Source organism: Labrus mixtus, chromosome 21 (assembly GCF_963584025.1).
Source record: "Labrus mixtus chromosome 21, fLabMix1.1, whole genome shotgun sequence".
In the NCBI taxonomy this organism is placed as follows: domain Eukaryota; kingdom Metazoa; phylum Chordata; class Actinopteri; order Labriformes; family Labridae; genus Labrus; species Labrus mixtus.
In genome coordinates, this window is record NC_083632.1 from 2,152,646 (window position 1) to 2,168,310 (window position 15,665).

Consider the following 15,665-nt stretch of genomic DNA (forward strand, 5'->3'; position numbering starts at 1 on the left):
TGATCAACATATAATTTATTCAATGATTCATGAGAACAAACAGTGTAGTCAAAATGTTAAATTTAATTTATTTTACATTCTGGATAACAAAAAAAGGCTTTTAACTTCGTGGTGAAAATATTTTTAGATTAAAAAAAAAAAAAAAACGGTAATATTTATCTAACAGATACATAACATCTATTTTATATTAAAAAATAAAATATAAAGGAAATTATTTTTGATTTACGTAATGACGTTCAAGTGACGCCAGTGAGCGTGACCGTTGACGGTGTCTGCTTGTCCGGTTTGATTAGGTTTGATTGTTTGTAGTCTAGAAGTTATTAAACGTCTCAAGTATATTCAGTATTCGGTGTTTAATTATTATTAATTATTTAATTAAAAGTTTAATTATTAGCTCGTTTTAAACCGCGTTACTTTTGTTATCGATAAGAAACGAGGGTGAGTGGACGACAAACGGCTAACAGCAGCTATGACGATGCTAATTGCTAACCGGAGTTGGCTAACCGCGGAGGAGAGGACGTTAGGCGGTCAAACATGGAGGAATATAAGAAGGACGGTGAAGAAAAGGACTGTCTGGATGGATGAGCTTCAAGTTAGCGTCGTTATCTGAAGGGTAAGCAACTTCTATTACGTGTTTTTATGCGTTGTGTCCCTCCGGCAAACTTCAGCTAACAGCTAACCGTAGCCATGTTGCTGTTTCCATAGCAACGCTAGAGTGTGATGGTGCATTCATGATGTGTCGGACGCATCGGAAATGTCTGTTTTCATTAAAGCAATTAGTTACTTTAAAAAGAATTTGCCACAAAAAAGACAGTAATTATTTATTTGTTTGTTTTGTTATTTTCTATTATTATTTTTTATTTTTTTGTTTATTAGTGTTTTTGTTTATTAGTGTGCATGTGTGCTGGACGTTCAAGCAGAGCTGTAATGCAAAATACGAGTTGTTGTGTTACTGTTTCCATTGTGGCACCTGTGCCTAAAATGCCTCAGTTTGCTGTCACACCTGTGCAGCCTTTTTTGTTGGACATGTGAATTCAGGTAGACTATCCTCGGCTTCTTTTTTTTGCGCCAGGGCAGGCAGTGAGACAGAATGCACATTTTTTCACTAGCCATGCGTGCCCACTGAAAGTGGCCAATTTGTCTACAGATGCGCCGCCCACATCCACTGGTCACTTCTCAATTTGTATTTAGGTAACTTTTCAACCTTACCTAGCACTCCACAAGCTTTAATTTCTCTTTCTCTAACAGCATATCACTGATTTCTTTGAATGGATAATATGGACATAATGAGAGAGAGTTGATAGGCTCAGTTGGCATTGCTAGACATCCTGGAGGACAGCATAAAGAATACCTGCGTATACCCTGCACCACTCTATTGTTCTCGCCTATACAAACAATCCAGCCCCCTGTAGCTCCCCCATTCCTGTTCTCTGGACTACGAGTTGAAACCCATGAAAAACTTCTGCATTTATCGATGAAAACTGTCATTATCAGTAACAAACTAAACATCTGTGCAGCTGTTTAACACCCTTATCAGGCTCGTGAGTACTTACAGGAGTCCTCAATCTTTATGAGGGGGTTCGTCAGGATGGGTGTGATGGGTGCTGAAGGGACAGTCTGAGGTGACTGAGGGGGGGTGACAGCAGGGGAGGGGATGGAGGGGCTGTCTGAGGTACTCCCCTCTGCTTCCTTCCCCTTCTCCTTCTACAGAGGAGCCCCCCAACAAGGGAAATGACAAGGCATGCAACAAAAATACACGTGATGGCGTCAACAGAAATCAAAATGCAACACAACATATGAGGAAAAAATGGAATGGCAAAACAACAGAAGAAATAAATCAATCATGAGAAACACAAAAATAACTGGATGGAGAAAAAGGAAACAATAGAGGGAGAGAAGCACTAATGCTTTACTCTAGAGGAAAGGTTGAGCGATACTAATAATGAAATATTAGCTCTAAAAGGTTCTGTTTTTGTGTAAATCTCAGCAGATATATCATTAATGGTGATTTATGTGCTGTATTGTGGGTAAAGGAACATGTGTGACAGCTCTTTGTTTTGAAATGATCCAGTGCATGAAAATACAGCTGCCAGAAAGCTTCCATTTAGGAGTGAACACAAATATGCTCTCTGAAGTCGGGGAATCACTCTGAGCCACTATCCATCTGTAAAAAACAGCTGTTGTTTTTTCTGAATGCACTTATGAATGCTAATGAAAAAGTGTCACAGATACAATTAATGTTTAGAATAATAATTAGTGCAACCAAATCAAAGCATAGATGACGTTGTTGGTGGTCGAATAAATTAAAGCCCTTATTCTCGCCCTCAGTCTTTCTACATTGCACATAAGCCCACATCAGGGTTGCTTTCAAATACCCATAGTTCCTTACCAATAACTGGTTGCATTTTGCATTGCATGCTATTTGACTATTCTCTGTGAAGTGTCACATGGAGGGAAATGCTTCTCGGGAAAGGTCAGCATGGAGCGTTTTGGATCTCTTAGGAGACCAATTTTTTCACACTTTTAAAATTTTAGGTCACCATTGCATCCTTAAATGTTAATACAAAGGGAGTCAAAAGTCAAGATGACAGAGTAGTGTTTGTGCAATTGTATGAGTATTGCATGAAGAGCAACTCCTTTTAGCACTACAGGTCTGACTGCAAAACGGCTTTTTACAGTTTTGCAGTCAGACGAATCAGATGAGGGAGATTTGAATCTCAAGATGTTTATTTTAACTTTCAGAGGGATTGTTACACCTCTAAAGATATCAGTGGAATCCTGTAGTTGTTTAGGACATTTATGTTAAGATGACCCGGGTGTTGCTGTTAGGGAGGTGTTAAGTTTCTGAGTTGCTGACAGTGTTTCACCCACTAAAACCGTCATGAGCAAAAAATGAGAAGAACAGCTCTATGAATAAACTGCTGCTCATGCTGAGTTCAGGTACTGTGAGTCTGCAGGTCTTCATAATGACTGAAAACCTGTTCTCTTCAGAAAGCAGAAGAACAAGTACTTGAGCTGTGTTGCATTAAGCTTTAGCAGCAGAAATGTCAAAAGGTGACAACATGAAGACAGACAGGATTAAGAAGCAGTGAGGCGTTTTTTAACATAAAGTTTGGTTGTGATATTTTTACCTTTCTCCCTCCTCCTCCTGGAACGTGGCCGATGTTGTCAAGAGAGCCGACCTTAGACTGGACTTTAAACTCCAGCTTCTCATGTTTGATCTCGATGTTTCCACCACCTGAACACAGAAATATTACACCATTATCAGCGTGTTTGGCCTTCAAACAATTACTGAAATGAAACCAGCTGAGAGGCTCTGTGAGTAAAGGTCTATTTGGTGAAAGTGAGTAACAACCTGTAGTCATGTGAAACAGGACAGGTTGGCCTAGCTAAAGGAGTCAGGAGTCCCTATTCAACACTGTTTTTTTTAACAGGAACAAAGCTGTATTTCATGTGCTCTTCTCATGTTTTAATCCAATGTCTTTGTCTATAAAGTAAACAGGAAGTAAGACCTTCTGAAGTGTAGAAACACACACTCAGTTTTTAAATTGCACTACTTAGCCAGTGCAGGGTCACTGATGAAAAATGTGATTTTAAACTAGCCTTACTGGGAAAAATCTATATAAATTATATGTTTTTTATATAAGCTTTCTAAAGTTTGTTCTGGCTGTTTATCTTTTTGTCTTGCGGGACATTACAAACACATACTCACCTGGTTTATGACGAATGTTGTCTTTCGATCCACACTTTGATGTAACGGTGCTCAGATCTATTTTTTTGTGCACAATCTGAACCTGTGAAGGCGACAAAACAGAACAAAAACAAACGTCAGAGAGACATCGGTCACTTTAAGGTTAGTTTGCATGCAGCAGCTACAGGGGGACTGATCTCAGAAACTGTCCAGTTAGTCTTCTAAAACTGTTACTGGGAGGGAAGGAGGGAAACACAGATCCATCAAATTGTTCACATGAAGACAAACTTGATTAGATATTAAAGTCTTGTCATGCCATCCATGACCGTTGTAACCTTAATTAGCAAACAAAATGCAGAAAAATTATCCAATTTAATGTCGATGATAATCCGCACTCTTTGACACGCTCATGTCTCATGTCGATTGGAGTTAACGGTCGTCTCAATGACCTCATCTCAGGCTCTCCTGTTATCACACAAAGCACTCAGTCTCTCAGCTGAGGTCATCTCGGCGCTCACATCAACAGGCACAGTGAAGAGGCCGAGGACAGAGACTCATTGTTACAGAGCAGAGACGATTTTATGACACAATTAGTTCAGAGGAAACTTAGAATCTTTAAAAAAAATGATTTTCTCTTTGTGAATAGTATCTGATCCTGCAGCTTTAAAGCTCAGAGGTCAGTTTGAATTTAGACATCCACACACAGGATTCATGCATTCTGATTGGACGCCAACTTCTGCCAATGTGATAAAAAAAAGATCCTGTAGATCATTTATAATGGAAAACCTTCAATTAAAAAATAATGAAAACTGTTCTGTAGCTTTTCTTTTGGTCTGTAGGTTACAACAATCATTTAATTTAAATAAAGTTTAAACTACACAATTTGTAAAACGACTTTTACAGTCATCTTAAAGGATGCTAAAAGATTATTTCAAAATAAGAATTTTATGATTTTTTAAAAATATTTGTTGAGAAACTTTATAGATTTCAGAAAATATGAAACATTATTTAAAGGTACCAGGACAGTTATTAAGATGATGAGAGGTGAGAGGGTCTCTGAATTTCTGTCATTTTGTACATTCATCCTGCACTTTATCTATTTAGAGGCATTTTATTTTTCTTTGTTAATCAGATTTAAAGATGTATCATCAGATGATTGTCTAGCAATATATCTCAGAATGGATGTATTTGGATATTATCGTGGGCCACGTATTGCACATCTTATCCTGTCATGAGTCACCCTGATATTCTTATCCTTATTTACAAAGAGTCATTACTTAGAGAGAGGTTGTCATTATCCTGACTGAGGATCTAATCAGAGGATTACTGCCTCCATATATGGGGCGTGGACAATAACCACTAGGCCACCGGCGCCCAAGAGGATCTTATTATTTATCACATGGCATGAATGTGCCTCCATTAATATTGTTTAGGAGCCAGTTTTAGGGGGTCAGATTGTTATCACGGTCAAACCAACAAGCACAGATTCAACATTAGACCATGAGCATTACATAACTCTGTTAGCTGTAACAGAGGAGGCACTGAGAGCACTCACAGTGACTTCACACTGACAAAAGGACTCAGATATACAACTAATTCAGACATCAGTACGTGCAGGAAAGAAAGCTACAGGGAGTAGAGTGTTTGTACAGTTTAGTGCTGTTCCAGTGTTCAGTATGAAATGCTCATGGTGGGTGTGTTCACGTTTAAATATCAAACTGTTAATAGGAGATGTTAACAGGTCTGTGGGGAGGAAAACAGGTTTCACACGGACGGGAGATTTCGTGCACTCTGACATCCTGCTCCTTCGTGAAGATGCATTCAGGAGAGGCAACAAGAATAGGATTTTCTGGCGACAGTTGCATACCTGCAGCTCGCCACAAGCTCAATCCCAAATCTACTCACATTGCCACCACCAGGTACATGTTTAATATTATCTTTGGAGCCGCAGCGGGACTGCACATTGCTTACATCCACCTTCTTCTCAAGAATTTGAACCTGGAAAGTTGATACGTGGGAAAAGAAAGTCGGTTATCCTGGAGGAAGAAACTGCGGCCGAGGCTGCGCATGAGGACCTTTTTCTTTGAGATGAAATAAGATGTTTGAGGGACGAGCTGGAGGCTCAGGGGAGAGAGAGAGAGAGAGAGAGAGCTAACCGTGGAGCATGGCTGATTAAAGAGGAAGGGGAAGTGCTTTGATTTATTCAAAACAAGGATTTATGAGCGTAATTGCAGAGATGAGAAGGTCCCTCAGTTACTCACATGACCACCTCCGGGTACATGTTTGACATTGTCTTTGGAGCCACATTTAGACTGCACATTACTATAGTCCAACGTCTGATCAAGGATTTTAACCTGGAAAAGTGCAGAGGTAAGGAGAACCACTGAGAGACACTACTGCAACGACAGTGAGCCAGCCTTGTTTTCAAAAGAATGAATATAAGTGAAGAGTTTGAAAGAAGTTCTCAGTAAACAATGAACAAAGTGAAAACCTGTAACTGTTAGAGAGTACAGCTTGCACACAACAAGGGAGTGACATGTGACAAATCTTAAAACTAAGTCAGTTTATTTTTCAAAAGCTTTTCTTTTATGGTTTCCAGAAAATATCATGTGGACCTTTAACATGAATGTTTGCATAGCTTATATTGATTGTTCCTGGTTTTGTATCACATGACCTGTCAGGTGACCTCGGGGGTCGTATATATGTGGAGGTGTGTCCATTCACTTGTTCATGTCTGATGAAGGGCGAGGGTCCCAAACGTTACATGTGGTGATTTTTCCATTAAATTCAATTTAATTGGAGCAACTTCTGGTGTGCGGACTTAATTTGAACTAATTGTACTATTGTACAGCAAAAAAGTGTTCCAATATGATTTTTGAGTCAGTAGCTTCTCTCGGGCTTGATGATATTTGTATAATTCATCTGAATCTGCTTACTTTATTAGGAAAAATGAACTAATAAAGTGGAGTAAAAAGTTCAATATTTCCCTAAACTCCAACCTGAGAGTTGTTGTTCTACTACACAAACTTAATTTTCACCACTGTTTGTACCTCAAAGTTTCTGCCCGGTGGATTTCCAGACTCCTATTGAAAAGATCTGACCTGCACTATTTTTAAAATGTGATTTTTGTTCAGTACGTTTGAGCTCAGGGGATTAAAAAAAAAAGATTTTGAAAATGTTATTATTCCAAAACGCTGAATCAGCGTCCAGATCTCTCACCTTGCCTCCACCAGGAGTGTGCTTGAGGTTGGCTTTGGAGCCACAGCGAGCTTGGACGTTAGCCAAGTCCAGCTTCTTGTCCAGGATTTGGACCTGCATGGTGCGAGAGGGAAAAACAACAATAATCAGAAAGGATAAGGAGGAAAGCTGCCAGAGGGGAAGCAGCTCAAAGGAGAAGATAAAATGATGAAGGGATGACATCTAGACCGTTTTTTGACTCGCTTCATTTAAGCTGCCATCCATAACTTTGCATCTTTTTATCACACAGATTTTCATTAAACCACTGAAAATACATCTTTGATACTACAGGGGGATATTTTATAGGACTTCAGTGCATGATACTCCTATTACACTGGCTCAGTGTTTAAACCAATATTACGTTACAGATGCCAGCTTGAATGCATTACAGCAGTGGTCTTTTGGTTAGATGCAGCTTTAACCTTTAGTCTAAACAACATAGTACAAAACTCTAAATAATTCAGTGCCATATTAGTCATGTTTGAGCCAGCTGTGACTGCACAGATTCTTTTTGAAGTCCATCTTCTGAGCATGTATGTGAACAGGGGAGAGCACAAAAATAAGAGAGCACTTAGTTTTTATTTTACCAAAAGTTTGTTTTTGGTGATCATAACTGCAGAGATACTCAAGAGTCTGGTGTTGAGTTCATCCCTCAGTTACTCACTTTGCCGCCACCGGGTACATGTGTCAAATTGCCTTTGGAGCCACACTTAGCCTGCACATTACTATAGTCCAACTTCTGATCAAGGATTTGTACCTGGAAGAATGAAAACGTCAGCTTTTAGAATGTTGAGCGTAGAAGATGATGAAGTGAAACAATGAGCTGTGAAGAAAACGGACTCGTGTTGCTTTGTGTTAACGGCATGCATGGGGGTCGTGTTAAGAGTGAGAGAGGGTGGAGGGAATCATTTGTCCTGGAGTTTTTAATTCTCATTCTCTCTACTCTGTTGTTCATTTTATTCCATAAATATCACAACTGAAGATCCTCTAAATATTGGCAGGAAGACATGTGACTGCACCCGATACAAAATTAGAACAAAGACTTGAAAGGGGTTTGAATGCTGAAAAGGAGCTCACACATTTACACACACAACATCCACAAAACACACACATGCACACACATGCAGTACATGTACACTCTTTAAACAACACAGGTACACACAGCACCTGAGAGACTGAGGTCCACAAACATTCCTCACTGATTGATTCAAACCTCAGAGGGTGGAGACAGTTTTCTTTGTCTTTGTTCAGACTCTGATTTATGTTATTTATAAAACATACAGTATGTATGTTTCTCTAGGTGTTTAACTGTTCTAGTGGTGCAAGAGACTACAAATCTCATGGTTTGTATCAGATCACAGATTTGTGTCGGATCGGCCAAAAAGAAAGCAGAACGAATAACAATACATCTCCATGCGTCTCAGTTTGTTTCGCGTCTGCTACACCTCAAATGATGCCATACAAGCAGTAAGATAATCCTTCAATTACTTTGAATTAAGAAAGTGCTAACAGGCTCTTTTTTTTCACTCAGACTCTGCGCAGGGATTTAGCGGCAGTACATTTATTTTACACATTGATGGTATATTTTTTAATCGATCTGTTGATCACACACAATCCACCCAGTTGATCCATGACCGTGATCCGTTCCACCACTAAACTGTTGGGCATGCAGGTGATTCACGGGGGTCCTGACACCAGGTGGTTCTTGTCTGCGGCTGTAATATGGTGTCAAGCATTGTGCTTGCAAGCTGGCAAACATGTCTGCTGAAAATGCAGGATTCAAAATCTTGAATCATTTCTTTTGCCGATGCTTTTTATGGAGATGCACTACAATCTTTTTAGAAGAATAGACACCTTTTAAGTTTAAATTCTACCTCTTTGGTTAGATCTAAATTGGTGCCATGCAGCCTCCATTGGAAAGCACCAAACAGTGTAGAGAGAATTTTAAGTTGACCTACTGCGTTTGAAATCAACCAATCAGCTTATTTCTGCCTCCAAAGCAGCTCAGACTGAATAGAAAAATGGTAATGGACCCAAACCTCACCTCTGCAAACTACATAAGAGCCTTTTGCAGTATGAGGAGTACCCTGAGTAATCCTACCTTTCCACCTCCTGGCTGGTGTTTCATGTTCTCCGTGGAGCCGATCTTGGACCTGACGTTCTTCAGGTCCGGCATGGGTGCTGCTGCAGCCAGAGGGGCGGGCGGGCGGCTCTTGAGCGAGCCTGGGGATTTGGGCGTAGAGCGCACCACGGCCACTTTCTTCACTTTGTTGGCCTCGGCCGCCGCCTTTGCTTGGCTAGTGGGGGACTTAGGAGTACCAGGGCTGCTCTGTCCACTCTTGGCATCTTAAACAATCAGAGAAGTGTCAGAAGTGTCAGAAGTGTCAGCGGTTTGAAGCGAGTGAGCGAGTCAGGCATGAAAGAAAAATAATGCGTAAATAACAATAAATCATAAAAACAAACAAAGCGCTGTGCTGACTGAAAGTTGCCCCAAGTATGATCCAGGATTAACCGGATCAGACTTTGGCACGGTGGCTTTAAGTGATCGCTAATGAGTCGTGCTTTTGCTTCTATGTTTTTTTTTTACCTTTTTCATTTTTTGGAGTGGGAGGTTTCTTGGCACTAGCTGTATCACAAAAAATATGACACATCATAAGTAATTCTTAAGTCTTACTTATAAAAAATAACAAAAATGAAAAGTCCAGGAATCAAAATAACTTTAAAAATTAAGTGTAATGTCCTTGTTCTGTACCTCCAGGCCTTGCAGAGGTTTTGGCTCCAGGGGTTTGTTTTGCACCACTCTGAAAATCAACAACAACAAAACAAAATGTTACATTTCCAGGAGAGAAGTTGCTTTAACCTCCGAAGGATGCATTTGCTTTAATCTACATGAAGTGCCATGCAATTCAGAAAAAAACATATTTGGATGAAGGAAAAAATCACACAAACAGGGTCTTATTTGTTTGAGTGTGAGGATGCCATCAATGATGAACGGACGAGGATTTGAGTAGTGTTGACAGTAATTAAATAAATTATAAATCAGTGGATGTTTGGATGCATTCAAATCAACCAAACTCAGTTAAACATCCTTTCTCTTTCAAACTGTAAACTTGAGCATCCATCCATCCTGACCTGAGCGCAGGTCTTAACCTCTAAGCTGCATTCAGACCTGTACTTACTCCGGCCTGCCCGGGCCCTGTGCTGCTGGCTTTAATGGGGATGGAGCTGGGGCCGTTTCGGGAGGCAGCGTGTGTTTTGTTGCCCTCGGTGACTATGGATGGTCTTTTTAGGAGAGAGGTTGGTGTGGTGGCAGTTTGAGTCTTTGTCATGAGGAGGGGGAAATGAATAAAGAAACAAAAGTTCTAATGATCATAAAACAAAAAGAATGATTGAAGAAAATGAATATGATGGAAATTAAAGGTTGTAGGATTTCTCTAGTTTATTACAAACTGGAAAAAAATTACTCAAACAATGAATACATCAAGCTGATACAATATGGCTATGCTTTGGTTAGTTGTCTATGACAGTATAATCCAACTCTACAGTTCCATTGACCCCAATAGGAAGTCTAAGCCTGTTGTAGCTCGTTGTTTTTATTTTCTGGCCAAAAACTTTTGCTGCTTTGGTTGACCCTCCTCTCATTTAGTTTCCAGCAGATCCAGGAGAAAAAAGAGCTTTATAATCTCTACAGCTCTATAATCCCTCAGGTGAAAGGAGGAGGTGTTAGCCAGATTAGCTAAACCTCTTTATTGAGAGGAACGACTCAAAATGAGAAGAACAGTTCTGCACAGTGACATCAAGTTTCTTGGTCAAAGTTAGACTTAGGCTAAGTAAACTCTAAACTGTCACAGATGCTAATTTAAAAAAAGCTCGGGTGATATTTCAACCTCTGTCTTTTTGTCTTGGCTTAACGTTTGATCTAATACTAGATGGGATGACTTTTGTAAACAATCAAGATGACTGCCACTGACTTTATGTCTCAGTTTTTGTGTATTTTCCTAACAATCTGGACACTCTTGCACTCAATTGTCGATCTTGTGAATGTGTCCAATTACGAGTAGCTTTGATAAAACTGTCCACATTGCGTTGGACTCTGTTTGCTTCGTCTGCCATCCTGGATTCATGCAGCGTCTTCTTTACATCTGCTGCTGTGAGGGACATGAACAGGCATCTCTAAGATTGTCTGAGCAGGCTGCTGTCCTGACATTTCTAAACATTTTGAGGAAAATGTTTAAAAACAGCTCTTGTCATCAATCTTTGAACACATTAGATATCATCTAACAACCTCAAACACTTTGGTTGTCAGCTAATATTTTGCAGCTTTCAGTGTTACCAGTGGATATCTGGATAATGGAAAAGGATAGAATAGCCTCCAGAGGACTTTTTGGTTTGTGGCCTTCAATAATGTCTCATAGTAATAGAAAAATACTGAGAGGTTTCTGGCAAATTTTATCATCAATCTGTTTCTGTTTCTTGCTCACCCTATGTTCAGATGAAGCTACAAACCTTTTCCAAGTTGTAATAAACCAAAATAATCCCTTTAAAAAAAGATGAGAAATGACACACCTTGAATAATGTTCTCTGTCACATACCTTATCCGCAGAGCCGTTATCCATCTTTGCTTGAGCTACAGACAGAAGAGAAAAAAAATGGATTTAGATTGACCCCATTTTTTTAGGGGGGAGTTTAACATCCATAATTTATCCTTTCTATCCACTCAAGTGAGGTAAATGAAATCCTTCTGCTTCCAAGTGTGTGCCCAAAAGCATTCTCACAGCAAAGAAACAACAAATCAAACGTTGGTGATGTGGGGTTATGCAGCATGCATTGTGACACAAAGTGCTTGTGGAAAACAAAAAAGTGGCTCTTTTTTTTTTTTCCAGGGCTGCATAACCAGCGAAAGTGAGCAGAGATGGAGAGATGAAACAGAAAAGCTAAAGTGGGGAGGGAGGGACAACAAGCTTCTCCTCGGGTCAAAGTTAACATCCGTATCAGACAAAAAGTCGGAGGGAGAGTGCTGCAAAGAAAGCTGCGTTGTAAAAAGAAAGAAGTGGGAGGAGTTAACTGAGGAGGACTGGTTCTGAACTGGTGAACATGACAGCAAACAGACCTTTGAAAACAGCCACCGGCACCAGAGACTTTCTGGCTGGAGAGCTGTGGGGGGGAGTTTTCTGCAGCTCAGCGGTACTGGTGGTCTGAGCCACATCGCTCCTCATGTCTGAGTCATTAGAAATGTCAGGCTTTGAATAGTGGCCTCTATGTGATGATGAGTCACTGCTGGTGTTTTCAGCTGGCGGTTTGGTAAACAAGCTATCCATGTCTGAAATGTTCCTACTGCCATGCTCCTTCAGAATGTTGTCTGAAGGAGAATCAAAGACCGAGTGAGACAGACTTTGGGTGCGAGTGGGATTTCTCATTTCTGGGTTGATATTTCTGTTTTCAGCATCACTGCAGGACTTTAAAGCTGCTCTGTTTGCAGTCACTCCGTCTGTTCTTTGCTCAGAGACAAGCTGACCTCCTCGATCGCCAATGGACGTGAGATCCTCCAAAGCTGCGGTGCGCATTAAAGACATCCCGGACAGATTGCTCATTTCGCTCAGGCACTCGGAGGCGTCGAGGCTGATCGCCCTGTGAGGATCCACAGCTCCGCCCCGCTCAGGGCTCCTCCTGCCGGGCGATACGTCCCGCCTGATCTCTGCTTCAGCTCCACAGCCAAGGTCTTCAGAGGCCCATAAAGAGTCACTTATCCTCTTCACGCTCTCTCCCGCCGCCTCGTTTCCGATTTTCTGGAGGCAGGAAGCTCTCATGATGTCGACGCGCTCGGCAGAAGCTCCAACTTCAGCAGATCCATCAACCACAAACGCAAACTCACTGCAGACTCCAGAAGCAGGCTTTGCTAATTTGTTTGGAAAGCAGATTAATGATGACAGTCACAGCACTTGTTTTCCATCTCCCCATTGAAAAAAAAAAAGACTAAAGAAGTGAACAAAACAGGGAAGTTGATGTCCATGAGGAAAATAAAAGATTACTGTGTTTCATTAACCAGAAAAAAAACACCCAAAAAAACCCAGTGAGGATGCCAAACCAGGAACAGAGACGTGATGAGTGATGGAAAGAAGTTCACATGAAATCAAAATGAGATGAGAATGGACAGTGATGCATCACGCTGGGGCTCACAGACAACAGATGATGCATTCCACTGAAACTGACCACGAATATGTGTATGTTTTTAATCATAAATAAAGTGATTAAAATGTGGTAGAAAGTTCCTGAACTTCAGATAAATGTAAAATAATAAACCCACCCAAAACAAACGTCAACCTACATTTTTTACAGCAGTGAGGAAAACTGTCATGAAGCCATAAAAAGTGAATTAGGCCCTGTGTCCACCTAGCATTTTAACAGGTAGAGAAGCGCTGGCTGTACGCTCTGGAACGTTTGGATGAAGCGTTTGTGCGCTGAGAAGAAAAGCGCTGCAAGTCCGTCCTGTCTCTATGACAACAGTCTGTTGACAACGGTTACCGCTGTATGAGCGACACTGCTCTGTCACTTTTTAACTGCATGTTTTATATTTGAGATCGTTTATTTCCCGATCAGACACGGAGCGAGGAGGATGTGGGTATAAGACACGATCTGTAGGTGGTAAAACTACGGGGAAAATCATATTCTGAAAAGTTGAAAGATTTTCAACTTGAGCACTCAGAGCAGGTGCACAAAAAGGCGGAACGCTCGGAGAGTGATCCTGCCGAGTATCGCTCTCCTAAAATGTCTCGTCTCCTTTTTTTATTGCACTCTATCCTGGGAATACCGGTTGCTGTATTTTGTGTCACGTCTTAATGTTTCAGTATGAAACACTACATTTTGCTCATGTTATTTCCATTTCCATCTATATTAAAGATGAAATGATCTTCAGAAAAGGTGAAGGGGTAATAATGGATTTGAAGTGTCTAGAAATGTAAATTCTGGTTGGCGATTTTTGTTTTGGATTTTGAAAATTTCAAAAAAATCAGAGAATCGAAAAAGACCAAGTACTTTGAGTATTCTGTTGTATCTTTCATCACAAGAAGTACACTGATTTACACAAGTCGCGGCCGCGCTCTATACTCATTGAAAACAATTTAAAAAAGACACTGGAAAAAACGCTAGGTGTTATTAATCACTAAACTTGAGTTATTAGATTAATTAAATAGTTATAATTATTATTAAGGTGGAACACTCCAGATGATGTATTACAGTAGCAACATGATGAATCGGTCAGTACAGGAAATGAAGAGTACTGACAGTTCCTTCTCCTCTGGGCTTCCCCCTGGACTAAATACTGTGTTCATATCTATCACCTGCAGTAAATAAATACAGGGTGAGAGCAATCAATGAGACATAAAGAGCCTACCTGTTGGAGCTGCTCCTCCTGCTGCTGCGGGTGGAACATGTAGAGACAGATGGAAAAGACATTAGAACATGAGCAGTAATGACTTTCTGTCATTCAGGAATGATTAATACACTCACTCACTGCAAAGAAATCAATACAAAGCCCACACACAGCACGTCTTCAGTTAATGCACAGAGCCCAAAGCAAATATCAAAACATCATCAGCAAACACAGAGAGCAGGCCACATGTTTTATGTCAGTCTGTCATGTGTAGCAGTACCACACCGCTCAGCTGCTTTTAAAATCATCCTGACTGGGAGCGGTGCATCTGTGTAACACATCACAGGAAGTCTTAAATCTCCCCGTGGTCTGGCCATCCTGAAATAGCCAGGATGTAACCATCTTTTTGTTTTTAAAAAAAAGAAAAAAAAGGGGGGGGGGGCATGTTTGAGTCTGTTTATGATCATGTTGCAGTTCTGAAAACGTAGGAGTATTAAACATCGTAGCCAAGCATGAAAAAGAAAAAGAAAGAAAGAAGCCACAGAACAAATAAATAAATAAACCCCCCCGCTCTTTTCCCAGAATGATGCTGAAAGAAAAAAGATAGTAAGCAGATTTTAAAATCAAGGCCAACACAAGAGCAGGTTTCAGCATCAAAAATGAAAGGTCCACTACTTTAAGAAATGTACTTATCAGATCAAGTTAGAAAATAAAATCAATTCCACTCACTCGTCCACATGTTTAATATGAATATACAACCAACAGCTGGTTAGCTTAGCACAGAGACTATAGGAACAGAGGGAGACAGCTACAGGTAACTAGCGCCCTCCAGTTATATTCAAGGTCACATATTTTGTAAAATACACTTCATATTGACAGTCCAGACATGTGAGAGGTATTGATCCTATTAAAATGATTGTCTTTAAGACACTAGGGGGGGGAAAAGCACCAAAGCCAAAGCAGCTGAAAGAATGGGAAGAGCCCAGAGACCGGAGGCATTACCAAGCTGCCCCTCGTCCTCACATGTGGTGCTCTCTTTTCCTGAGAGCTCAGCGGCAACCTCTGCTTTCTCTGCAGGCGTCCCTACTGTGGGATAAATGTATGTCAGTCAGTCAGGGAATAACCTGAACCTCCAATCTAACCCGCAATCTGACAGACGTTTATCAGAATCAGAATCAGAAATACTTTACTAATCCCAGGGGGAAATTTGTTAACTATAGGCTAACTGGGCTCTGAAACGACCCCCCCCGACCCTGACCTTGTGTTAGCTGCTGCGGGTCAGCTGTGGTATTTCTCATGTTCACACTCTCTGGAGCTGTTTAACTGATCAAGGAGGCTTTTCAACCCGATGACACAACTTTCCACTCG

The 15,665-nt window shown here is 40.7% G+C and overlaps 1 protein-coding gene across 12 annotated transcripts in view; it reads right to left on the reverse strand.

The window, feature by feature from the left end:
* mapta (microtubule-associated protein tau a) overlaps positions 1 to 15,665 on the reverse strand; it is a 37,536-nt gene that overhangs the window by 5,399 nt on the left and 16,472 nt on the right. For 3 of the 12 annotated variants that reach the window (XM_061027898.1, XM_061027890.1, XM_061027896.1), the window contains 10 exons: positions 15,300 to 15,383; positions 14,319 to 14,342; positions 11,521 to 11,555; positions 9,681 to 9,729; positions 9,030 to 9,274; positions 7,593 to 7,685; positions 6,911 to 7,003; positions 5,597 to 5,689; positions 3,713 to 3,794; positions 3,132 to 3,238 (listed from right to left, as the gene is read on the reverse strand). In XM_061027898.1, coding sequence (XP_060883881.1) covers positions 3,132 to 3,238; positions 3,713 to 3,794; positions 5,597 to 5,689; positions 6,911 to 7,003; positions 7,593 to 7,685; positions 9,030 to 9,274; positions 9,681 to 9,729; positions 11,521 to 11,555; positions 14,319 to 14,342; positions 15,300 to 15,383 — 905 coding nt within the window. Of the gene's footprint in view, positions 1 to 1,553; positions 1,699 to 3,131; positions 3,239 to 3,712; positions 3,795 to 5,596; positions 5,690 to 6,910; positions 7,004 to 7,592; positions 7,686 to 9,029; positions 9,275 to 9,680; positions 9,730 to 11,520; positions 11,556 to 14,318; positions 14,343 to 15,299; positions 15,384 to 15,665 lie in introns of all 12 variants that reach the window. The other 9 variants (XM_061027897.1, XM_061027891.1, XM_061027893.1 and 6 more) reach the window with 7 other exon arrangements.